Source organism: Lygodium microphyllum, chromosome 14 (genome assembly GCF_053477565.2).
Source record: "Lygodium microphyllum isolate KBCC chromosome 14, Lygodium_microphyllum_v1.1.10, whole genome shotgun sequence".
Taxonomy (NCBI): Eukaryota; Viridiplantae; Streptophyta; class Polypodiopsida; order Schizaeales; family Lygodiaceae; genus Lygodium; species Lygodium microphyllum.
In genome coordinates, this window is record NC_141148.1 from 153,049,412 (window position 1) to 153,076,759 (window position 27,348).

Here is a 27,348-nt window from a genome sequence, read left to right on the forward strand (position 1 = left end):
CAGTGGTGAATCCAACTTGAAAGTTGGCAGCGGGTGTGTAAAGATGGGTGATTTTGCAGGTTAAAGTGGTGGTGATGCTTTACAACAGATGATTGCTTTGTTGCAGCAACAACAACAATAGCAGATGTAAACTCGAGAGGAACCATAAAGAATCGATTCCTTAGTTGTGTATGCATTGTAGGTAGTGAAGCAGTTTAAGAGTTAAAATGTTTTGGTCTTCATTTGGTTGTATAAAGAAAATATGTTTTTTCATGGGGTACTGCAGTATTCATGGAGTTGGTATTTCTTCCGTTTGGCCATACATGCATTGTATGGTCGGATTGATGAGTTACATGAAGAGATGCTAATTGGACAGCTTTTAAGAAAGCTTTTAGAGGAGTTTTTCTTGGAAGATGCAAGATTGGTAAATAAAAGGACATTTATAGATTGGATTGAAAAGCCCAATAAAGGGTTGGCTACTATAGCTTTGCTCCATAAATTTGAAAGTTGGTATGCGCAGTTAGATGCCGATGAGCAGCAATCATTGGAGAGTCAAAAAATTGATTTGTTTCTGAAGGCTGCAGATCCTGTCTTGCAGGTGAAGCAGACTGATCGTTTAGAAGATGCCTCTTTTGAAACGAGGCTGAAATCAGATTGGGCTAATGTAACTGAGGTAGTGCATATGTTGATAAAGAGAGAGTAGATGAAATTAAGATGGGGTACAGACACCACACCTGCTAGTGCTCAGAAGGGGGCTGAAATTGCAGCCAAGATGCCTGTGCCTATGGCAGAACAACCGGCTATACCTGTTGGTCCAGCTCTTAAAGGTGATGTTGTGGATGAATTAATCAAAGGCATACGTGATTTGAGGTTGAATTTGACAGAAATCTATGCAAAGGTCGAAAAGTTGGATGTTAAGGTAGAAAAGAAGGGTCGCCCACCAAAGACTGTACAAAGAAGGATATAAGAGAAGATGCATTTGGTGTGACAGTTTACGGCATGAAAAGCGAGATTGTACAGCCTATCGTGAAGCAGAAGCGAAAAGATTAGTCTTTTGGAAAGGTGACAAAATAAATGCAACAGAAACTGGTCTTCCAATAGAGCCAAATTTTAGCAATGGTGGCAGATAGAAGAGGTTGAAAGAGATGGCAGCAAGTGTCAAAAGATGATGTACTAGCGAGACAGTAGGGTTTGCGGGGAGGAACACGAAGTGAACTTGGTAAACATGGAGAAGAGAAGAGAAGAGAAAAGAAACTCTGATGAATGGAATGATCAAGTTCTGAATCATGGAGTGAATGTGATACAAGGGAACAAGGGTGCCGTGGCAGAAGGAAGATGATGAAGACAACCACAAGCCACAAAGTGCAATGTCCCCCTGAAGGGGTGTGAGGGTAGTGGAGAGGCTGGAGAGAAGAGGTGACAAACTGAATGAATCAGCCATGAGGAATGAATTAGAGAGTGGTCTATAAATAGGCATAGTCAGTCTAGGATGGTGCCCCTTTTTAGGGCTGCAAATTCTAAATGCAAAACATAGAAATGCAAAAACGTAAACTGCAAGTGAAGGGTTTCTTAACACTCCCTCTTAGGTCCAAAGAGGGGAACAAGAGAAGAGTGAGGTGGAGATGGAATGCTATATGCTGAAGAATACTTATGCAGTAGGTGCCACTTGGACAATGTCCCTCGTGGGAAAATTGTTCACTTGCCCAAGCGTCCTAGTACAAAGATGATGAAAACATACAATGCAAAGGAGGAATGTTGGACTTTGTGTGGTGTTGAGAACCATAAGGATATGCTTATACTCTATCTCGGGAGTTGGCTCCATGCTGGCCAAGTGACCAAGGCAAGAAGAAAAGAGGAGAAAGAAGATGTAGAGGATCCCTAAGATCCAAGATTTCCAGCAGAAAGGGAACCTGTAGTAAAGAATAGTAGGCAGAGCGAATTGGAGAACCTGAAACTCAACCTCGGGAGAGAAGCCACTAGCTCCGTGCATCCATGCTGGAAGGAATACGAAGGTCTCATCACCAAGTCGCGGCTGAATCTTTGAGGTCTCGATCTAGGTAGTACTTGAAGATCGTGTGTATTAGTAGAAGAGATGAGTGGTCGAAGACAGCCACCCCAAGAAAGTAGAGGATGGGTGAAGAACTTTCATGTGGAGTAGGTTTCCCCTTTGAGGTGGGAGGTGGAGGGGCCTCGCTTGAAGTCGAAGAAAAAGTAGATGCTCCCTCTGAGAGCAAAGAAATAACATCTCTCTTTGAAGTAGATAGAGAATCCAAAAACTCATGGATTACGGACTCCAAAATGTTTGATGGCGAAAGAAGTGCCGCCAGTCGTGTTGAAGAAGATATCTGGGGTGCCGAAGAGCTCCTAGAGATAGCCTCTTGAACCTGAGTAGTCGAGGGTGGGGAAGGGTGGGGCTCAAAATGATGGGCAGCAGTCGCTGTCTCTCAATGGAGCAGACTTGGTAGCCGAAAAAGAGAAAGGAGTTGAGCAGCCACTCTCTCGAAGGAGCGCACTGATGAGGAGACACTATTAAACAATCACTGTCTCTCGATGGAGCGGACTGCAGATATGTAGGTTGTGGAAGCCACTGTACTTGAAAATAAGTGGGAGAAGATTGCTGTTAGCATTGTGACGATCTCCAAGAGATCATAGTGCCAATTGATCCTCCATGTGCTCGAAAGGACTTAGTGCACATTGGATCCATCTTATTGCCTTGAGCATAGTACCTTGATAGCCGATGCAGAATGATCTCTGTGGCCCAGAAAGGAGAGGTGGCATAAGGAGTGCCTGGTGGAAGATGCATATACTTCGAAGAGTCGGCAAGCATCGGTGGTATGTCCGGTGATGCCACAGTAGGAGCACCCAGTAGTCTGGTCATTTGTTGATAAAGAAGCCATGGATACCAGTGTGCCTTGCTGAAGAAGGAAGAGGTCAGCCACCATGAACCATGAACCGCAATGTCCACCTCAAGGGGTGTGAGGGCAGTGTGAAGCACAAACTGTAATGTTTGCCTCAAAGGGAGGGAGGGCAGTGGAAGGGTTGGAAGTGAGCTGCCAGTGGGAGGAGGATGCGACCAGCAGTAAGAGTTTGCAATCAGTAGAGGAGAGAGAAAAATACAGGTGAGAAGAGAGAAAGACTAAAAGCGTAGGCTGCAGGAGAGAGAAAGACTAAAAACGCAAGAAAAACCAATAGCAGTAGTCAATATGCTGAAATCAGCTCCAAATAGTGTGGGATAGGCTCGAAACATGCGCCAGATTGTTGTAGACAGCAATGGTTAGCTTGGACTACGATTTCCTCCGCGTCCAGGGTGTGGGCAGCAAGCTGAAATACCTGAAATCTGCAAAAACGAGATTGTTTTTTGAATGGAGAGTGATCAGCAACAATTGCTTTGCTGTAAACGGCTACAAACTACGGGTGGAAGGTTGGAAATAGATGCCAAACTGTAGATGATAGTAAGGGATAGTTGAGATTGCGATGTCCTCCATGAAAGGGATGTGGGCAGCGAGTTGAAAACACTTAAAACCTGCAAAAACGAGATTTTGATGCAGCGGAAGAAGAAGAGAAGTGGATGTCGAATCCGCCACCGGTCTTTGCCTTCGCTGGAGTGGAGGATCTTTGCCGTTGTTTGAGTAGATCTAGCTCTGATACCATGTCAAAAGATGACGTACCAGCGAGACAGTAGGGTTTGCGGAGAGGAACACAGAGTGAACTCGGCAAATATGGAGAAGAGAAGAGAAAAGAAGAGAGAAGAAACTCTGATGAATAGAATGATGAAGTTTTGAATCATGGAGTGAATGTGATACAAGGGAACAAGGGTGCCGTAGCACAAGGAAGATGATGAAGACAACCATAAACCACGAATCACAATGTCCTCTTGAAGGGATGTGAGGGCAGTGGAGAGGTTGAAGAGAAGAGGTGACGGACTGTATGAATCAGCCGTGAGGAATGAATGAGAGAGTGGCCTATAAATAGACACAGTCAGTCTAGGATGGTGCCTCTTTTTGGGGCTGCAAACCCTAAACGCAAAACACAGAAATGCAAAAATGCAAACTGTGGGTGAAGGGTTTCTCAATAGCAAGGACAGCATTTATTGCCATATATATAGCCACATACGGGTTGAGAATTGAAAGGACCAAAGAAGCTCATAAAAGAAGCATGGCTGAAGCAAAATCTCGCGTTTGGATCAGACATTAGATTGCATGGAAAAAGGCAAAAGAGCAAAGTCTGAATTGACTGATGCAAGTTAAAGTATACGAGGGAGAACAGGATGGAGTACACTAGTGGAGTCATTTTCAGCCTATGCTTATTTGGTTGAGGTTCATAATCAAGAAGCTCTTGTGGAAGAAAAGAGAAGAAGAGATGAGGAACTGCTTGTCTTTCCTCTTTAGGCCCATCTAAAGGCATAACACGAAGTAGAATGGAGAGGTTGAAAAAGCCATACCTGAGTATGTTATGGAGGATGCATCTCAAGTGAAGAAACAAGAAGGGAAGAAAAGGGGCAAGCAGCCCCGGCTACAAGTTACAATTGGATCTTGAGACTCCCACAAACCTTAAAAAGGTATTAGAAGATCGCATACTTGGCAATAGAGTGGAATTCACACTTGGCGAAGTTCTTGGAATCATGAAGTGTGAATTTCATGATACAATCATGGATATGTTGAAACGAAAAAGACAGTTTGATGGTGAAGTTTTGCAAGCATTGATGCGGGTTGACAAAGACATAGAGAAACAACTTGAGAGGGAATATGATGATGCATGTAATGCTGATTTGGAGCAGGTTGATGTTGAAAATGGGTTAAATGGGAGTGTAGATAGTAAGCTTGTGGTTGAAATTGGTCTTATGGGCAGCTGTAAGCATAGAGAGAAGACTATGTATAATGGGGATGTCCATCAACAAGTACATGAAGAAGAAGATGCTCATTTTATTCCAAGCAATCATTATTCACGAATGCTTTGGGGTCATGCTATAACAGAGACAATTGTTAAAGTGGGAGAAAGAGAGACGCCTTGCATAGCTCTCTTGGATCATGGTTCCGAAATCAATGTTATGGTATGCAGCTTGTATGAGAATGGAGGTTGGCCGATTGATGTAGATCCGGGATGGCTTATGCGGGCAGCAAACAATTCATCAGGGGATCTTTATGCGGCTTGTCCAAATGTACCTGTGACTATTGGAGATGTTAGGGATGAATATCATTTTTTTGTGTAGGATTCATGTAGTTATCCAGTGATTTTGGGCAGCCCTATATTTTGGAATCAAGACTGGAAACAAAAGCCTTGGATGATAGTTCTTCATATGCTCGGGTTCGGAGTAAAGACAATACAAAGGCAGTATAGTTCTCTCATTATTTGTGTGAATCATCTCGGCAATCGGGTTGGGTACATGATAATCCCATGCCATCTAATGCACGAGAGTTTAAGGGTTTTTAGATAGCACTGCTGTAAGTAGAGGCTATGGTAGTACCTCTAGGAAGATAATTATGCCTTCAAGAAAGGGGAAAAACTGTGCTTGTGTTTGGATTGCACGAAGGGACAACATGTAGTCTTGGCAATTTTAAGAATATTTTAGCCATGTGCAAGGCTGAAAAGAAATATGTAGGATGGGTTGAAAAAGAGCTGAAGACATATGGTTTGATGGCTGCAAATGAAGGTATTTTAGGGCTGGTACAGTGGCTGAAATTTCTGCAGCAAATAATGCTGAAAACAGGGCAGAAAAAGTTGAGCATGAATGTTATGGGTCGCAATATGGGCTGCAACATGGGCTACAGAAATGAGTATGCATCTGCTGTTACTATAGGTACAGATCTGAAAACAGCAAGTACAATTGTCATTAATGCAGGTATAGCTGTCATAACAACAAATACAGCAGGTACAACTGTTGTAACATGGATTTTAGCAATAAGAAAAGAACTTACAGTCATGAAGAAGAGATGGGCAGTAGAGAGAAAGCATTATCAGTGTTATGCTTCAGTGAAAAGACAATTTTTGGAAGAGTTGTATAAAGATGATTGGCTAAAGAAGGCCAATATCTCAGCCTCATGACAAAGAAGACTGAGTAGTTCAAAAGGATTAAAAGAAAAGATTATGGGTTTTTTTTGAAAGACTAATATTTATGGAAGCATGCAAAGAAAAAGAGAGGAGCTCCAGTACGTGTATTGGGTGATAGGGCTTCTCAACAACAGGTGATGCAAGAGTTTCATGAAAGTTTATGGGCTGGACATAGAGGAGTTTGGGGCACATTTGCTAAGATCAAAGAGAAGTATCGGTGATAGAACATGTATAAAGATGTGGAGCATTATGTGGAATCATACAGTGATTGTTAGATGTATTCCATGGTAAAGCATAGAGATGGTTTGCAACTGACCTATCCATTGTCTATGCATTATAAATGGGTAGTTGATTTGGTTACCATGTCTATAGGTTTATGGAATATGAGATATCTTGTGCTTGTACGAGAAGGCTTGACAAATCAAGTGGAAGGTTGAAGCTCTTAGTACAAAGACTACTCAAGCAGTTTGCAGGCTCTTATTGAAAGAAATCTTTTGTAGGTATGGTTGTGTTGGTAAAGTGGTTGCAGATAAAGGACAATTGGTTGGAGTATTCTACCATGGGAAGAGGGTTTGAATAGAGAAGAGTTGCTGGTCCTACACATTAGACAGTTAGAAAGAAGACATGAAGACATTGAGACAGCCATGAAAAAGCTGAAGATTGCAAGGATCAAGAACAAGAAGAGGTTTGACAAGTGACACGGACTTTGACCACAAGCTATACAGGAAGGGGACTGGGTGCTAGTTTATGACAACAGCTTGGAAAATCAGCATAGTACTAGTCGGAAGATGGCAAAGTGGTGGTTTGGTCCATATGTGGTAAGGTTTGTTTTTAATAATGCTAGGTATGCATTAAATGAGATGGATAGGACAACTCTAAGGATTCCAGGCTGGAAAACATATCAAGCTCTTTAAAGGTAGGGAGTCTTCAGCATATGAGTTGAAGGAGTTGGATACTGAGCATGAATATGAGAATATGGAAGAAGGAGAGGTAGAAGATGAAGACATTGACATGGCAGAGGATACTTCTTCTGATATGTAGATCGATAAGACTTTGGCACATGCCGGAGGATGTGCAGGTTAAGAGGGGGTGGATGTCATGCCGTTGCTCGGACACAGTGTGAAAAACTCTAGAGTGCATCGTCATTCGGCTTTCTTATTGATCTAGAGAGTCAATGTCACATTAGTCATTAGCGTCAGTGTCCGTAGTGTGGATAGTTTAAAAATACTAGATTTTTGAACAAGTTTAGCCTATTTTTATATTTTGGATATTATTTCTTGTAAATATCCAAAAGCTGTAGACAACTTCTCGAATAGGATGACATGTAAAAAAAAAGCAAGTTGCTTTTAGTCATTTTTGGGAAATTTTATACAAAACGAAGGATTAGCGAAATCCCGCAACACGCGATTGCAATTTACATGCAGCAAACAATACTCCGAACTAGGAGAAGGAGTGATTTGGGAGAATTTTGATCAGGTGTCCTGGTATTTTACCTCCCTTTTGGAGCCAACGAGGAAGTATCAGATTGCTGGTTTGGGCAGCAGAGAAGAAGCTACTGTTTGATGCACGTTTTTGGTCTACAAGGGATTTATCTTCTCGGGATGCAGAAATAAATTGACAGGCTTTACCTCTATGAGTATTCTTCTACATCTTCTATTTCTTCGAATCCCTTCTCTTTCATCAATTGCTCTCCCTTAATCTCCCTTCATCCTATTGTCTCTTACCCCCGTGGTAGACTTTTGACCCCAAACGCTTCGACAACGCTTCTACCAACTTGTTGCGATAACAACCCTTGCAGAAGAATTCTTAATACAAATGGCTTACTCAGTGAAGACAACTCGGGTACCAAGCCTAGTAAGGCCATAAACTGAGGGGAGTGGAAAGCCCAAGTCCAGAACATAAAGGGCATGTGAAAGGAAGCTTGAAACACGGTCGGGAAACAAAGGCAAATTACCAATACCACAAATAAGAACCGATACAATGTTACCAATAGTGATTGAACCCTCAGAAGGACATAGATCCTGCAACAAATCACTTCGTAGAGTCATATGACTAGAAGCTTCACTATCAACCAGCCAAGGCCTCTCTGAAGATGAGGCAACCATTGAAGAAAACTCCTTCAACTCAACAATATGAAGGAACATGGACTCACGGGTAATTGCTGGAGTAGAGGTAGAAGGCTCGGTTGTGTTAGCTCCATCCTTCGCTCCTGAACGAAGGTGAGGTTACTTCTTTTAACATTTCTCCTCTGGATGTGTCCCCTTTCCACAGTATGGGCATTTAGGCTTCTCCGAATCAGAGTTAGAGCTTGAAGAACTCTCCTACCATTTAGCCTTGGACTTCCCTTTCTTCTTCTTCCCCCCACCTGAACCTACAACAAAAGCTTTGGTGGAGGTGGATCCACTGGCAACCTCTTTGGCGTGCTTGTCATGCTCCAAAACATGCGGGGCAAGCTCCTCCCATAGAAGCTTCTGATGGGTCTTTTGTGAGACATGTAGAGAATGGGGAGGAGAGGATTCTCGAACAAACGGGCTAGGTGACCTCGGTTCTTCACGATCCGCTTGATAATCTTGCCGTTTTTAGAAGGAGTGCCGAGAAAGCTCCTCGTCAAAGCCACAAAATTGGTGAAAAGGCATCTTCAAAATTTTGCAAGACATCCACAAGAAATTAGCGTTTTGGTGGTAGACATCTTCGAAACAAGAGGAAATCCGCTATTGGATGCTAAGATCTCAATGTAGAAGGTCAAGTTGAGGATAAAAAGCTGTTGTTGGTACACACGATGCAAAAAACACAAAATGCTGATTAGGATGTTGTTGCTTGCTTCACCAAGATTGTGTTTGATTGGAGAATGATTGTTGCCTGGCCAGGAAATTGTTGCCACCAACTAGAAGGTTGCTTTTGAACAAAACACTGATGGAGATATATTGCCTAACACTTGGAAGCAGTCGCCTACACTTGGTTGATGTCGCCTGGGCTCTTGATGATATTGTATTCCACCAGAAGCAATTGCCTGTGGCCACAAGATGATGTTGCGAATACAATGGAAGCTTGTGTTTTCAGCAAACGCAGATGTGGATGGCCTTCTTTTGCTTGAATCACAGAATCTCTCTCTCTCTCTCTCTCTCTCTCTCTCTCTCTCTCTCAGATAATGATACCATGCTCTAGCCTCTGATACCATGTGAGAGTGCGCAACGGAAAGGAACGGAAACGCGGAAACAAAGGAATAGAGAGAGACTACAAGAAAAGAAGAATGGAATCTGTATCGAATGAGAAAGAATGCTGATACAAATGGGAAGGCGAAAGGAGACTGATCAGTCCCTGTACGCGGCCCATAGCATTAGTGAGGGCACCGGATTAGGCTGATGACGATGGCAGCACCAAGCACAGAGGAGACAAAGTGTCGGAGTGTGCACGTGGTGGAGAGGAAGAAGATTGATTGAGATGAATGACTGCCAAGTAAATGACAGCTATAAATAGCCACAAAATCCCTAAACTGGTCGATTTGTAGCTGAAAATGCATAAATGCTGATTGATCAGCATTTAATGCTGGTCATGGTACAGTAACTACTTGAAAGATGCCAGATGGCTACCAAAAAATCTTGACTAGCAAGGACAATGTCGGCAGATGTGGACAGCATGGGAAATGCACAAACTACCCATGGAAAGCACACTGAAACTTGACAAACAAAAGAAATGCATAGAAATGCACTCAGACAGCCACTCTAGAGTGAGTAGCCTCCACCATCAAAACACATGATAGATATGCGAGAGCTCCAAAAGTCCTCGTTTGGAGGCTCACAAGCTGGAGATGACAAAGCGTGACAAACATGATTGCTAACAAATATATTTTTCTTCTTTCTCCCTTCACGGGAATAGTAGGTGGGGAAAGCTTTGGTGGATGACATTTCATGTTTCTCAAGGTTGATCTAGATAATATATGAACAACGATGGCCTTATGGGACTTATTTGCCCTTGCCTTGGGACTTTAATGCATGTAAATTGGCCCTTATCAATTATACTGAGAGTGATCTTCAGGCCGTGGGCTGCCTGGCAAGGTGAGGTGGTGCTTAAAGGCTACGTTTTCAGGCATTTGGGCTATCCTTTTGAGGATGCATTTTTTGCCTAAAGTGCTAATGGATTAGATCTCTTCGGGCATTATGGATAGGTTTGTGTATTGGAAATCACAAGCTTGGCCTTTCCACATAAGATTAAAAATAACGTAGACAATCATGATAGTGATGGTTTCATATTACTTTCCCTTGCTCCCTTGGCTGAAGTCTCATTTACGGCGAATTACTCAACCTATCTAGTTTTTGCTTTGGAAAAAAGATTCTATATGGATGGGTATCTCCTAGATCTTTTGGCACCATGTTTGCACTCCCAAAAGAATGGGCAGTGGGGCTGTTCTAGACTTGGAGATACATATGATTGCTCTTTGTTGGTCACTATTCTAGGCTTTGTGCAAGGGCAGGCTGTCAGAAGTGGAGCAACAATGAAAGCATAAACATATATTGTAATAAACTGCTGAAACACAAGACAAAAGAGAAAAGAAAAGAAAGAACACAATACAGATGAGAACTCAGATGTATGCTCGGGAAATGGAATCCATATATCAGACATGAGACTATCGCATACAATAGTGAGTCATTGGGTGCGTGGGCACTAGCATCGGCTCCTCTCTCCACGAAATCTCCAGGTGGTGAACTGATTGACTGAGAAGGAGGAGCCTAGAATATATAGGCATGAATAATGATAGAAAATATGTTTGATCGGCCAACATTTAATGCTGGTTGGCCAGCAATAAATGCCCAATATGACCATAAAATGACACAATAAAAAATGCCTAAATAGCCTAAATAATGTGCCCAAGCCTCTACATCCCAGACTCACACATGAGCTGACATACTCTGCTAACACCCTCTCTCAGATCATGGGTGATCTGATACAATACAATGATACAATGATAAATGACTCATCACAGTCCGTAGAACAAAGAACCACCAAGTAGAACCATGGATACCCAAGACAGTGGGTGATCAAGCAATATCTGTGCACACAAATCCCAAGATTCCCACACTTGCATATCTACCCATGAATAATGCCATAAAATATTTTTTTTTGGCCAGCAATAAATGCCCAAAATGACCATAAAATGACACAATAAAAAATGCCTAAATAGCCTAAATAATGTGCCGAAGCCTCTGCAACTTAGACTCACACATGAGCTGACATACTCTGCTAACACAGGCAACCCTGGTCTTTGATTGCTAGATTTTCCTTGAGACTCAAGTTATTAAGTATGTGAACCATGTTGTTGAATCATTTGGTCCACTCTTGGAGGTTGATTCTCGTTAAATCTTCTTAGCACCCACCTCTGGATAGGGAGATGGCAAATGCCTTGAGAGTGGAAGTGCTGGCTGTTTCAAAGCTTCTCACCTGGCAAGGCAAATAGGAATAGAGGCCGATGTTGAATAGGATGGTGCGCCTAAGACTGGTCATTGTTGCTAATGTTTTTCTCCTTGCTAGTGGGGCTGTTGTGTCCTTCAGATCAGCTTGATGCTAGTTTTGTGTTTCCTGAGGTTATCACAATTTGTGAAACGCCATCTTGACCTCTTAATAGGCCATGCAACCTCTTCCCTCTTTGGACCAAGAGGTCCCTTTGCAAGGTTGGATGATTAATGGTTGGGTGCATTTGGGCCATGCTTTAGCCACAATCAGATAGACCATTTGCTTATATGCGACATGGACTCGCTTGTCTAGAATGGAAACACCACTTGGGGTCTTCAAAAAGGTCAAGCATGGTGGAAATTCGTGGCAATGATAGGTTGGCTTTTCAAAACGCCTTTTTGATCCAAGGTCTTCATTTGGTGAATGTTGATTGGTGCGCTTCCTCTTGCCTTTGCACTCTCTAAGTGGGGGATTTTCAATGGTTACTACTTTTGTCAGACATCTGTAGAAACCCCCTACCATCGGTTCCTTACTTGCCTGGTGGCGTGGAAGGTTTGGCCACTACTATCGGCCATTTGGTTCCAAGTGGTTGGGCTATTGATGCTTCCTAAAGACTGGGTCTTTGGACATCCCAAGTTAATGGATCCCTGTGCAGATTGATATGAAAGTGCTTTGTCACTTCTTATGCTTCTTGGGTTGTTGGCATATATGGACCATGAGGAATGCATTCATCTTTGATGCTTCATTGGGAGTGTAGAGTCATGTAGTCTACTTGAAAGGACTTCTTCATTGGGAGCTCGACTTGATTGAGTTAGCAGATATTCTCCCTAGATAGGATTTGCTCTCTTGGCATGTTGCAATTTCTTGTGCCCCCCCTGTGTTAGCAGATTAGTCAGCTCATGGTTGAGTCTGGACTTGTGGTTCAGCAGGCTGGGCACAGAGACATTTGAGGCATTTTATTTGCCATTGTTTATTGTGGATTGACATTATTTGCAGCCAGTCAGTTAGCCAACATTTAATGCTGGCCGACCAGTCATATATTAGGCATTTATTTGTCCTATATATTGTCTGGCTCCCTCCTCCACCATCTTATTCATCACTTGACATTTTCTTGGGAGAGGGAGCAGGTGCTAGTGCCTCCACAACCGGTGACTCACATTGTATCTATACTGTCTCATGTCTTGGTATATGGATTCCATTTCTCGAGCATACATCTGAGTTCTCATCCGTATTGTGTTATCTCTTTCCTTTCTTTTGTCTTGTGTTCAGCAGTTTATTTCAGCACATGTTTATGCTTCCATTGCTTGCTGCTCCAACCAGGCGACTTGTTCTACCTGCGTTTTTTTACTGACATCAGCATCTGTACAGCCTGCGCATGTGTTTCAGCCTGTGTTTTGGTGCCTTTGCATCTCCTCTTGGCTGGGCGCTTGCATTATCAGGCCGTTTTTGAGTTTTTGATTGTTTTTTTGACTTCTTACAGTAACTTTTATCTTATTTTGATCAAATTTTGGGTTATATACTGTATGTGTACTCTTTTTTTTTGCAGTCTATGCTCGTGGTTTGGCTATGTTCCCTATCTGCCGATCCCTTCTTTTTTCTACTTCTTTTCTAACTCTTCTCCAGATGGCTCCTCCATGCACATCCACTGATGGCAAGCTCCATGGACTTGATTATTACACGTGGAGTGCGGTGATGAAGGCTTGGTTTATCGAGAAGCAGTTATGGTACGTGGTTGGTGGAGCTATGGCACGTCCTCAACAACCTTCTCTTGTTTCATTTGATTTTGATGAAGACAACCATGAGGAGGTAGTCCTTACATGGGATTCGGATGATGCCCGTGCTTATTCGGCATTACTTCGGTGTATTTCCAAAGAAGGATTAAAAATGAATCCACATGTTAAGTGAGGTTTCAAAAATATATATCCTCATGACACGGGCAGTAGCAGGTGTGAGGCAGTAGGTGTATGGCGAACAGCAGGCGCCACATCTGGTTGGGGAAGTGCGATGACGATGAGACAATAGGACGCCAGCACGACTAGTAGTCGCGACCTGCAGGGCTCGCAGACACCAGATGCGACACGCTAGTGACCAGGCGCTAGCGCAACCATTATGAGATGGGCATGCCATGTGGTGCTTGACAGGTCACAAAACTGGACGGTGAGTCAACGGACCCCTCTCCCGTTTCTTTTTTTCAGAAATCATTTTTTTTAAAAGACTGAAATTTCGGAACGTCTCTCATTCTCTTTCATTGACGGGAGTTCGTATGTGAAAGCATAGTTGTCAATTGTGTGTGAATTCGAGCCCAAAAATTTGGGGCTTTTCTCAGAAAATTTTGCTTAGCTGGGTCAGATTGACTGACATTTATGCAATTTTGGGGGTTTGTGTAGAATTTGGTAAATATCTACATGTTTTGCCCGTGTGGTGGTTGGTTCATGTACAAACTGTAGATATTTATTTCTGGTTGAGGAAGAACAACAGTGTGTATGCTGGTTCAGCTTGTGCTTTTGCATTTCAGGGGCATTTACTCTTGTGTTCGTGATAAAATGGCCGCAACTTCTTCCAGTTCAGACATCAAGAGTTTGATGGAAATCAAACGGTTTGATAGTCATGGCTTTGATCTTTGGAAAGACTGTATGCAAGGCATTTTGTCTAAAGAAGTGTGAGGATGCTTTGCAGAAAGATAAACCCGTACTAATTTTTGATGCAGATTGGGCCAGAGTCAACAAAAAGGCTGTGGCTTACATTAAGATGGGTGTCATTGATGACATCTTGACAGACATTAAGGGTTTAGATACAGGTTATGCAATATGGGAGAAGCTGAAAACTACCTATGAGATCACCACACCTGTTAATCAGGTGCATTTAATGCGCAAGTTGGTGAATATGTGACTAGATGAGTCAAAGCCTGCAACTGAGTAGTTGAGTGCATTTACAGACATTTTAAGTGAGCTCAAGGATGCAAATTTGGACTTTGATGATAAGTTGAGGGTGATCTTTTTGATCATGACATTGCCCGAGTCTTGGGAGACCTTGGTGGTTTCTCTCAGCAATAACCCCAATCTCTTGTATGATGGGGCAAGGGGTTCAATCTTGAATGAAGAAATTAGACGTATGTCTAGTGGAGAAGGCAGCAACTAAGCTTATAATGTAAGAGGCAAGGCTGAAAAGAAAAATGCAAATGCAGGACAGAGAAACAGGAGCAAGAGCAAAGGAAAGGAAAAGAGTGACATTACTTGCTATCACTGTGGTCGGAAGGGCCACAAGAAACCTGATTGCAGGTATTACAAGAAGGAACAAGAGAGAGAAGAATGCAGGAGATAGGAAAACGGAGCAGGATAAGACAGATGCATCCGAGTCAGTCAAAGGCAAGAAAAAGGCCAATGTGGCCTCTAGTGTGGTTATAGAGGAGCTTTCAGATATAGAGGTTGATGTATTATATGCAGTTGGTTATAATGCCCTTCTATACCACATGCAAGATATGCAGATTACCAAGGCTGATGTGATTGATGCACTTTTGTCAGTTGATGATGGTGTCACTCAGACTTGGATTGTAGACTGTGGTGCCTCTTTCCATGTAACTCCTTGCTTGGAGTGCTTTGCTATGTTCAATGCAGGCAGTTATGGAAAGGTGTATCTTGAAAATAACCATGCTTGTAGCACTGATGGGATTGGCACTGTACACTTGTCTTTAGACAATGGGCAAGAGCTTGTGTTGAAAGATGTCAGATATGTGCCTGGCATTAAAAAGAGTGTACTATCTGTTGGTCAGCTTGACTTGTATTGTTACACTACACTGTTTGGTAGTGATTTGTGGAAAGTAAAAAAGGATTCCATGCTGATTGCAAAAGGAACCAAGAAGGGCACTTTGTATTGTTTGCACTGTAAACCCTTGAATAGCAAGTTTCTTGTAGTTGCTGAAATTTGCAGTCACTTGGAGTTATGGCATAAGAGATTAGGCCATATGAGCCCGAAAGGACTTGATGTCCTTACCTCTCTGAAGAGGGTTGATGGAAAAGGCTCTAAACTTGACTTTTGTAATGAGTGTCAGTTTGGAAAGCAAATAAGAAATTCCTTTTACTTTGGTGTCTCTCGTAAGTCCAATGTCTTGAAGTTAGTGCGTTCTGATGTATGTAGTATGCTTCTGAAATTGTTGGGTGGTGCTGCATATTTTGTCTCCTTTATAGATGATTGTTTCGAAAAGATTTGGGTTTACCTGTTGACAAAGAAAAGTGAAGTGTTTGCTGTTTTTAAAACTTTTCATGCATTTGTGACCACTTAGACATGTAGAAAGCTGAAAAGCTTGAGAACTGATAATGGGGGTGAGTTCACATCAACTGAATTTAAGTCCTTTTGTGACTTGCATGGAATTAAGAGGGAGCTTACAGCCCTTCTTCAAATGGGGTGGTTGAAAGATATAATAGTACTTTATGTGAAAGAGTGTGGTGCATGCTGTCCACTGCTAATCTCCCTCATGAATTTTGGGGAGAGGCACTCAAAACCGCGGTTCACATTTGCAACTGATCTCCAAAAAGATCCTTAAATAATGGCATCCCTAAGGAGGTTTGGTCTGGCAAATCGGCCTCATATGACCATTTACGCATATTTGGCTGTGATGCTTTTGTGCATGTTAGAGATGAGCTGAGGAACAAACTAGACTCAAAATCCACCAAAGGCATCTTCATGGGCTATGGTGATGAGGGTGAGTTTGACTACAAAGTGTGGTTACCTCAGTCCAAGAAAATTATCCGCAGCAATAATGCTGTGTTTAATGAGGAAAAATTGCGGAAAGGTACTTTAGCCTCAAATGAAGATATGAAAAATGTCAAATTTCAGAGTTTGCAGCCACCTATTACTTCAGAAAATGAGCCTTGTGGTGCTGCACCACAAGCTGAAACTGATGATCAGCCAGTTATTTTTGAGCCAGATGATCATAGATAGCAAATAGGAGCACAATGTGGTCATGGACAACAAGATAGACTTGCTGATTATGAAAATGCAGGTGCTGGTAATGAAAATGAAGGTGCTGTACAGCATGAATAGCATGCTGAAAATGGCTTACAACAGCTAATAAATGTTGAAAATAATATACCTCCAGATGTAAATCCAATTTCTGAAAATGTTGATCATTGGGTACACATGTCTACACGCGTAAGAAGGCAACCACATAGGTTAGACCCCTCCTTGCATTATGTGATACTTACAGATGAGGGTGAGCCTCTTACATACAAAGAGGCCAAGTCTTGCGAATTCAGCAGTAAGTGGGAGCTAGCTATGCAGGAAGAGATTAAATCTCTATATGCAAATGATACTTGGGATCTTGTGTTGTTGCCCAAAGTGGAAGGGAAGTAGAACCCAGGAGGAAGAAGCTTGGCGGTGAGAGCTATGGCGGATGGAGAGCAAGAGCCAAGAGAGAGAGACTCAAAAGTGGGAACTCCAACAACCACAATGTGTGGCCGGGTCTTCCTTTATTCAAACTGCCACTAAAAGAATAAAGAATAAGTAACTGTGACGGGCGCCTGCCACCTGCAGTGTGCAGTGGCGGGTACTGTCAGTGTAGTAATACAATTAAAGGCGAATCTGCCCCAGTGAGAGAAAAAGAAAAGACAGTACAACATGTACACATGTACAACAGGGTGAGGAAAAAGACGTCATCTCATCCAATGCCCATCAATCTCCTGAGGAAGGCAAAGAGCTTGGTAGTGAGGCTTTTCGTGAGCAAGTCTGCAGGACTCTGCTCAGTCGGAATCTTGACAAGGTCCTTTCTTTATTTAAATTGTCACTAAAAGAATAAAGAATAAGTGACTGTGACGGGTGCCCGCCACTTGAAGTGTGCAGTGGCGGGTACTGTCAGTGTAGTAATACACGGGCGGCTAGGCGGAGGCGCCTTTGCCCCCAACAACCTCCCACTTAAAGGCGAATTTGCCCCAGTGAGAGAGAAAAAAGAAAAGTGGGAACTCCAACAACCACAATGTGAAAGAATAAAGAATAAGTGACTGTGACGGGCGTCTGCCACCTGCAGTGTGCAGTGGCATGTACTGTCAGTGTAGTAATACACGGGCGGCTAGGTGGAGGCGCTTTTACCCCCAACACAAAGGAAGGAAGCCTCTCAAAAACAAATGGGTGTACAAAGTAAATACAGTTGATGGGAAACCCAAGTACAAGGCAAGACTAGTTGCCAAAGGGTATGCACAAAAAGAAGGGATTGACTTCCAAGAAGTCTTCTCACCTGTTGTGAAGATGACCACTCTACGTGTGCTTTTTGCTCTCATTGCTGTATTGGATTTAGAGCTGTATCAAATGGATGTAAAAACAACTTTCTTGCATAGTGACATTGATGAGGAAATCTACATGAAACAGCTCGAGGGCTTTGTAGTTTTTGGAAAAGAGTAGATGGTGTGTAGACTAAAACGCAGATTGTATGGGCTGACGCAAGCACCACGGCAGTGGTACAAAATGTTTGACACTTTTATGCTATCTCATGAGTTTTCACGCAGTCATGCAGATCATTGCTTGTACATGAAAAAGGATACGGATGGCAGCCCCATCATACTTGTTTTGTATGTGGATGATATGTTGCTAGCTGGGAAAGAAAGACTAGCTTGGATGCTCTCAAAGATTAGCTGAAATAAGCTTTCTCCATGAAAGATTTAGGGAATGCAAAGCATATTTTGGACATGAGGATTCGTAGAGGTAGAATGTAGAAATTTTTGTTTTTATCTCAAGGAAAGTACATTGAAAAGGTATTGGACAGATTTAACATGGCTGAAGCTAAGTCTTTTGGGGTACCTCCTTATCTTAACCTTAGTAAAGCTAATAGCCCAAAAGATGACGTGGAGGCAAATGCTATGAAGGGAGTCCCTTATGCATCAGCTTGTGGCTCTCTTATGTATGCTATGGTTGCTACTCGTCCAGATATTGCTCATGCAGTGAGAGTTGTTAGCAGGTTTATGTCAAATCCTGGCAAAACACATTGGGAGGTTGTCAATTCTATTCTTCAATACCTGAAGGGTACACAAATGAAGTATATTTGCTATGGGCAGGGTGCACTTAGTTTGCAGGGTTATTGTGATGCAGACATGGCAGGTGACTCGGACACTCGTAGGTCCACCAGCAGGTATGTCTTCACAATTGCTGGTGGGGCTGTTTCTTGGTGTTCCAGGTTGCAGAACATTGTTGCGCTTAGTACCACTGAAGTTGAATACATATGAGCTACTGAAGCTTCTAAGGAAGCTATATGGTTGAGCAGACTTGCACAGGATCTCGGCATGTCTATGGGTATTGCAGTTTTGGGATGTGATAGCTAGAGTGCCGTGTATCTGGCTAAGAATGCCATGTATCATTCACCCACAAAGCATATAGATGTGCGATATCACTTCATCAGATAGATTCTGGAAGATGGTCAAATCACATTGACCAAGATCAAAACACAAGACAACCCTGCAAATGTTCTCACTCAAAGTCTAAGCAAAGCTTAGCACGAGCATTGTATACGACTAGTCGGAGTTGGTTAGAGGTTCACTTCGGACCTTTAAGTGGGAGGTTGTTGGGATAAAGGCCCGTTTAACCTTCCCTGTATACTACAAGCACATTATTTAGCTGTACATGTGAATGCACCCTTTACGTGCCCTGAAGTATAAATACATTTTATTCTTTGTGTACCAACACATTGTTGGTATACTCATATTAAATAGTACTTTCACTCAGTTCTCTCTCTTCAGCCGTCACAGTCTCACGCTCACTCCTCCAACTTCTGCACTGCATCCAGCTGAGCTCCAACAAACTTCATACAACTTTTGTCAATGTCACCCATTGCATACTTAGGGTACTTAGGCTATCATCGTGACTTAATTGACTTGCACTTGACAAGTGCACCTCATACGTGCACAACTTACTAATGCCAAAGCTAACAATTAAAAATACATGTCCCCATGACATGTGCACTTTTTCTGTTGGTCCAGATTTGCATTTACTATTGCTTCACCCCACCTCCTATAGCTATCGCTAGTTAGAGTAGACCTGCATTTGCTGATTCAGAGGTCTTCTAGAGCTGCTGTACTTGTGTTTTCAAAGGCCCATTTAACGTCCTAAGCCCAAATTGACACCAGGCACCCACAAGTATACCTGTCCAACATAACTTTGTACAACTTTTGTCAATGTCACCCATTGCATGCTTAGGGTACTTAGGCTATCATCGTGACTTAATTGACTTGCACTTGACATATGCACCTCATACATGCACAACTTACTAATGCCAAAGCTAACAATTAAAAATACATGTCCCCACGACATGTGCACTTTTTCCATTGGTCCAGATTTGCGTTTACTATTGCTTCAGGCCGCCCATCATTTGGATTTTACCCCACCTCCTGTAGCTATCGCTAGTCAGAGTAGACCTGCATTTACTGATTCAGAGGTCTTCTAGAGCTGCTGTACTTGTGTTTTCCATGTGAAGAGGCTGCCTTGCTGGTTGCCTGGTTGCTGGATGTGACACAATTGCTCATGTAATCATTCACCCAGTAAGCTGCTGTGTTTTCAGCCTGATTTCCTGCCGACACTGCTACCGCTATCTTTGATCTTCATCGACATTGCTGCTGCTGCATTTTTGGGATCTGTCTGAGTATGGCACACTCTGACACCCACTACTTCAGCCATCTTTGCCCCAGTCCTAGAGACATGGAGGTTTGAGGCCCACTGATTGTATCATCTTCATTTTCATTATTCATTCACTGGCATTCAGCCTTCTCCAAATTGTTTCTTTGTGTTGTCCTACACTGTTTGCATTTCTTTGTTTGCCATACCATTTCTTTACATTTAGGACAAATTACTTTAGTCTCTGGCAAGGCCTTCCATCTTCCCGAGGATCTGGCCATTCCCTTGGTTGTAAACAAGCTTTTGGAACAATGGGAAAAGAAATACCACAAGGGGCGCTGTCGTTTTTTGGGGCCAATTGGGTGTCTACTGTTCAATTTCGTGCAGGCATTGCTGACATTGTTACTTTGGTTAATCTTCCTACAAATCCAAATCACTTGCAGCGTTTCTCTTAGCTGACTTATGTTCGTGCAGATTTTTTAAAGGACTTGTTACTGGATTAATTTGTCGATGGTTTGTATTTCCTTTTGGAGTTATGTTAAACTAGTGGCGTAAAGAATTCCAAAAAAGGGTTGTGTGTGTGCACACATTTCTGTTTTGAGGTGTTTTCATCATTTTGTGCAGCTAGAATCTCTCATCGAGATGCGAAAAAGGCATTTGTGGCTGGTTTTCTCCATTGTTGGTTTTTGTTCTAAAGGATCCAGAATCCTACCAACTGGTATGTAATTTAGTCTTTTGTTTTAGAAGAAATAGCCTCACTTTTTAGTGCTGTGATTTAAAACCAGGAAACGAGCCAATTGGAAAGAAACAGCATATGATTGTTTGTTTTATGGCTATGTGGAGGATATCTGCTTGCTGATTTAAACATATCTGACTCTTTTGTTTTGTCATTAGAACTCTTTTGTTCATAATGACGTGACAAAATATTCCTCTGAAGTACATCACGACTTGTCAATAATATGTTGCCTTGATTCAGTATGGTAAACTTCCATCTTATTCATGAGAAGTTTGAGTTCTTCACTGTACCATCAGGAATGCCAAGTAAGAGGACATGCTAGCAAACTCACAGTGGAATACAAGGCGTGAATGTCTCTGGAGGCAGTTTGATTGTACCTTTTTCACGTTGACATCATCTGGGCTAGGTGGCAGACTTCTAGTTGACCTGAATGGATCTGAAAATTCCGGCCATAGGGAAGATCTAGGTGGCAGACTCCTTGTTGATTTAAACTCTAATCCAAGCAGAACTGAAAATTCCTTCCACTGGGAAGATCTAGATCTTTATGTTGATCTGCCTTTCTCCCCCCTGGGCGAGAGTGGGGATGAGAAGGCTCAAAGTGTCTTTGAGGAGCAGGCATTGAGCATGGAAAGAGGAAGAACTGCGGCACTGAATCCTGAAGCTGCTGGAGCAATGCCATCTTTTTCAGCAGACAGCCATGCAGGAAAGGTTACTCAAGATTTCCTAACATGTGTCAGTAATTTGCAAAGTACATGTGCTAGACTTGAAGATGATAATGCTGTGTTGGGCTGTGAGATATGCTGTCCTAGTACTGCAGAAACAGATAAACCGATGGCCTTTGAAGAGAGAATTCGGAATACATCTGTGGAATCAAATATTGTCACACTTCCATTGCATCAAAGTGTGCTTGAAGTAAAGGGAAAAGATCAAGGAAACAGCTTACATCCAAGTACAATTGACTGCAGTAAAGAAACTTTGAAGAAAGCCGACACAACACGTCTAGGTAAGAGGCCATGTGAATTCTCAGAGGTACAAAATGCCAAACAGAGAAAAGTAGCCCATGCCAGCAGGACAGGTGCCAAGGACAACTCTCAATTACCAGTTAGAGTAGGGGAAAGGTCATCAAGTAGCTCCTTACAGATGAGAAAAGAAACACAGAAAGGGAAAGAAGCAGTTGGAGTTGATACCAAAGCTAAAACATTAAAAGACACAGGAACACTGATGAAGTCTACAGATTGGAGTGCACGTGCAGGAGTGCAATCTAGCTCAGTAGTTGAGGATATCAGCAGGGAAGAAGCAGCTGTTGAATTTCAACAATGTGTCTCCCTCCTAAGAAAATATGGTGTTTTGAGAACCGAGGAGTATCTACTGTCTCAAAATCTACCTAGTTCTGTTCCTCATCCTGGATATGTTGGTGATGGATTGCTCTCAAAAGTATGCAAAGTTTGTGGTTCACCAGAAGATGCAAATAATACTGTTATTTGTGATGAATGCCAAGAGGTTTTTCATTTGTCTTGCTGTATTCCTCGTCTGAGCTCTAAATTTTTTGATCGAGAAGATGATTGGTACTGCAGCTCCTGCAGAAAACAGAAAAAAAAGATAGGGTCGAAATTGACAGAAAACTCCTCTGGATCAGGCAGCTTAACTTCTTTCAGGGTCTCTGAAAATGGGTTCATAGATAGTTCTGGAAAGGTTCATTCTGTTGCAACAAGCTACAATTCCAAAGTAAGGCTGGGCCAGGCCCACCAGGTGGATGTTCCCTTGTGGCCAGGAAAAGTAATGGATGAAGATCTCGAATGTTGGTAAGCATTGGTTTGTTCTGCAGATTGTCGTACTTCTTCTTGCTGCTTTTCTGTTTCTGATTAGCTTTAGAATGGCTAGATTAGCTGTAGAATGGTTGAAATTTGCAATGCCTGAAATGTATGAAAGTGTTTGGCATTGCAAAATGTGAAAAAGGTATAGGACCAATAACACTATACAAGTCTCAGGTTGATGGTTCTATAAACCTTTTTTGAAAAACAACTTAAACCACGCTTTGGAAAATATTTTGAATAGTTTACATAGGGCTCACTAAAATCTCAAGGATGTCCCTTGTTTATAGCATATATTTCAAGAGGTCGGTGTGGCCAGAGAATTGGAGTAGATTGATACAAACTCATTATGAATTGGTCTATTTAACTCACTGCCCACGGTCCAGGGCCATGGTACCTAATGAGAGCATCAATCATATGCACTAGGCATGTTTAACATGCATGCGTGCATGACAGAGACCAAGAACCAAAGATGACCAATCTGCTGAATACAAAATATAGGGGACTAGTCTCAATCTAGTGTGACACTGCCCAAAAATACAACATTGGCAAACTAATCAAGTGGCTTTTAGCCCTGATAATTTAAATCAGATCTGAGCCAATAAATAATCAGGTGGGTCTCCTCTGAAGGACAATTATCAGATGGGCCAGAAAAAGTGGTCTCTTATCTTCTCTGTGTCTCTTCTACTAAGTTTCGCATGGCTAGGAGATATTCCTCTTCATATTTCTTCTCTTTGGCTTGCCATTCTTCCTCAACCTTTTTAACTCCCCCATGATGGCTTTCTCTAGTACACATCTTATTCTTCTGATGGAGTCTTCTCTTATTCACCTTGCTTCTTATCAGTGTCCTTCTTCTTTCCCACTTTTTCAAATCCCTTTTCTTTGCTCTTCTCTTTATCATCTTTGGTGGCTCCTCTTTGGTTCTAGCTTTCTCTTCTTTCTGCTTTTTATGGCTTTTAACTCTGCTTTTTGGGCCTCTTTTGCTCTTTTTCGCCTCTTTTCTTATGTCTTTCTTTCTCTTTGGATTTTTATTCTTTACTTTTTCTTGTTGCTAAGAGTGGCCTACTCAAAGTTTATGGAAACCATAAAGATACTTTAGAGATTATGAGGCAGGGTCACATGGCAGGCATGCCATACTCTTTCCACCACAGAGATTGTAGTTGTCCCCGATTACAATAGTCCTGGAGAATGCTAGGGAAGTGCTGCAGAGGCACTTTAAGCATCTATTGGAAATGCTGCTGGAAGTGAAACTTCACATTGAAACTCTATTGAAATGTTTTGAGGTCTGGTGTAGTGTCTGGTACTGAGTGGCCATTTTCTATTCGTTTGCTGAAAGTTTGGCACTGGAAACCACTAGATTGCTGCATTGGAGACTGCTACACGTAGGTTTGAATTTCCATAACCTGTGGAGGTTGAAGTTCAAAAGTCTGGGGTTTGTAAAGATAGGATCCAAAGTCAGAATTGCATATAGATTCTTAGTTTCTATGCATGTCTAACAGATCTAGGCCATTATAGCAAGTGTCCTTCCCTGTTTTGAAGTCATTCATACGATCTATTTTACCATTAGATCTTCAGAAAAGGTTGATGATTCTTTGCATGTTGGTATGCCAAGTTTGGGCGTGTGGATGTTGTAGCTGATATTGGAGATTTATTTTGAGTAGTTTTGCCTTTGCACTCTTGGTTGTGCTCCTTTAGCTCAGCCACCTCGAGGGTAGAGTAAGTATTGGTGGATCATAATATGTCTAGATTGGTTTTGCTTTGTTTATGACATGATGTTGGTAGGGCATTTGTCACTTTGTATTGCCTTGGATAGGAATATTTTCCTTGAAGGGGCAAGCCCGTTTTTGATTAATGGTCTCTGGTTGTTAGCTGCCATGGTCATCTCTTGTTACTAACTGAGAGGCATTAGGGAAACTACATTCACATCATGAGAGCCCATAGCCTAGGGCACAATGAGTGTGTAGGTATATGGGGGGGTCTGACCTAGTGGGTGTCTTGGATTGGGAGTTTAGTGACTTGGCGGGCCATGTGAAGGTGCCTAATGTGGCCACTCATAAAAGGAGGTCTAATACTCAGTCTGAGTCGTGTGGGGTGTCATCAAGGAGATTTGTCCAGTTCTATCCAGTTTTCCTCACTGTCTACATTTTTGGTTCGATCAAAGGTGATAACTTGTGGAGTATATTTCTTGTTTGTGTAGGGATCAAACACCTAGTAAGCCTTTGCCTTTGGAGACTAATCCGCAAAAATGAAAAACTTTGCTTTGGTCACTTGTCATTTGGAGTGTGCATGTAAGCATGGCATGCAAGGATCCATAGGTGGGCAAAGGCTGCTTGCCATAAAAGGCCTCAAAAGGTGTTTGATGAGGTACGGCCCTTGTTGGACTTTGCTTAAGAAGATACACCAAAGTGTTAATTGCCTCAAATCAAAGGTGTCGAGGAAGCTCCATAGCAAACAGAATAGAACATGCCATGTTCATGATTGTCTTGTTACGCCATTCCACCACTCCATTTGGTAAGGGGGAGTTGGTAGAAGACAAGTGTCATTGGATACCAATTTGTTGTAGAAACAAAGTAAATTCTTTTGAAATGAACTCATCACTACTATCAGATTGGAATTCCTAGTTGGATTCCCATTTTATTAGTAATGAGCCACAAATACATACGAAAACAAGCAAAAGCTATAGACTTCTGCTTCAAAAAATAGTCTCATATATAGCATAAATAATCATCCACAAGCAACACATGGTACGCTGCACAAGTCAAAGATGGTATGGTCATGAGTGATTGGCCTTTAAGGTGAGTATGAACCAACTGGGGTTTGCCTTTAGCGCAATGTTGGACTTTGTTGTGGGAACCCCTCAGCCAATTTTAGGCAAGAAATGCTCTTAACAAGCTTATCTCATGATAACTCGTAAAGTGTATCATATAGATGTGTCCAAGATGATAGTGCCATAAACATCGTAAATCAAAGGGATCCTAGGTTGTAAAGAAATGTCCTAACGCAGAAGCACAAATACAATTGTATGACAAAGCATAAGTTGATAACAGAACACAATTAGGGTTAGGGTAACTTAGATACAATGAACATTGTCATGAGGATGTGAAATTTTAGCATTTGATTGAAAGTTGATCAAATGTGCAAATGTGACTTACGGTGTCAAAGGCAAATGTTGTAATAAGTTATGCCTACAAGTATTAGGTGGTATCCGGTGTTAGATTTGGGTCTAGACCAATTTATTGGCTACTAATGTCAATGGTGACATCAAAGACTAGGCATTAATTAATTAATTAATACCAGTCTAAGGGTCAATAATTGCTTAGGGATACTTGAAAGATAAATTGGCCTAGCCAATTTAATTATTGGTTAGTGGAATTAATTTTTTGAGCACTAGAATAATTATAATAATTATTAAATTAATTTTCAAAATTAATATGTTAAAAATTAAATTAATAAGTTAAATAATGTTGGAAAATGGGATTAGGAGGTTGCCACTTGCAAAAACTTGTACATGCAAGTGGGAAAAACGTTTTTAGGGGCTGATGGAAGTCTATTCTAGCCATTGTGAGAGAGAAGGAGGTTGTTAGAGAGCAAGGAAAAGTTGCTGATGTGATTTGCAGCCACCAAGGATCAGTCCTATAGCATTTGATAGCAGTTTGGAACCCTCTAGGAGCAAGTGACAGTAGCCCAAGGCCCTTCTGGTGAATATGACAGTATACAGGAGAGGGTAGCAATCTTTCTGGTGGTCCTAACCTGTAGATGACGGCTTCCATGGCTGTTTAAGTAGGGCGGCAGTTGCTTTTGAGTGTTTCTTTCAATGAAACTCTGAAATTTCTCTCTTTACAGTATTCTCTCTCATTCCTCGGCCATCTCTCAATTGATCTCAACATTTTTCAGTAGTTTGAGCCATTAGAGAAAAATATTTCAGTCAATCTCTACTGTAAACCCTGATTTAGGAGAGATTAGGGTTTGACAATCACCTTGGGGGTGTATGCTTAGAATTGAAGGCCTAGGACTTGCATTCCAACAGTTGAAATTTAGGAATTTTAGGGAGATTCGAGAGGCCAGCTAGCCAATATTAGATTTGGGGCTGAATTTGTCTTTCAAGGAGCAAGGTGAAGGCGAATCCCCAACCAAATGAAAGGGTAAATTGGTTTGGAGACCTATTGGTCAATTTTGATAGCAAAAGAGACACTTGGATTAGTGGAGGAGATCATAGAATCTTAGTTGTACTCCGGGCCACTAGTTTTGGGGCCTCTAGGGTATCCAATGTCCAAGATTAAAGTAATAAAGTGTGCATTTTCAGTTTACATGAATTTTATGCTTGTTGTAATGAGTGCTTAATCAGTTTATTTACCACCCTATTCGAGGAGGAAGGTTGCTTTCAAACATAGTGTTTGGAACAGATGAATTAGAATAATACAATGGTTGTGTAGCAAACACACTATGCAATGAACGAATATTGAATCTTGAACTCTCGTGTCTCAAGAACCAAGGTAGAGATTATGAGTTAGAGTATGTCATAACAACAACAAACACAGCATTGTGGTGGGTAGAAGATAGAGAAAATCAGCAAATATAGTAGTGTGGTAGGCTTATCAATGTCAGCTAGGTAGACGCCTGGCAACAACAATCACAACATTGTGGTAGCTAGATTAGTGTGAGATAAGTAGAGGAGAGAGAGAATCAACAAACACAAGTCTAGATGATGATTGGTAGTGTAGTGGAGTGCAAGAATAG

At 41.9% G+C, this 27,348-nt stretch overlaps 1 protein-coding gene across 1 annotated transcript in view; it reads left to right on the top strand.

Moving 5' to 3' along the window:
* Positions 1-27,348, top strand: part of LOC148026253 (uncharacterized) — a 107,021-nt gene that overhangs the window by 45,293 nt on the left and 34,380 nt on the right. Inside the window, exons 2-3 of the mRNA XM_087692232.1 lie at positions 20,689-20,782; positions 21,097-22,602. Of these exons, the coding sequence (XP_087548358.1) occupies positions 21,116-22,602 (1,487 nt within the window). The 5' untranslated portion in view covers positions 20,689-20,782; positions 21,097-21,115. The remainder of the gene's footprint in view (positions 1-20,688; positions 20,783-21,096; positions 22,603-27,348) is intronic.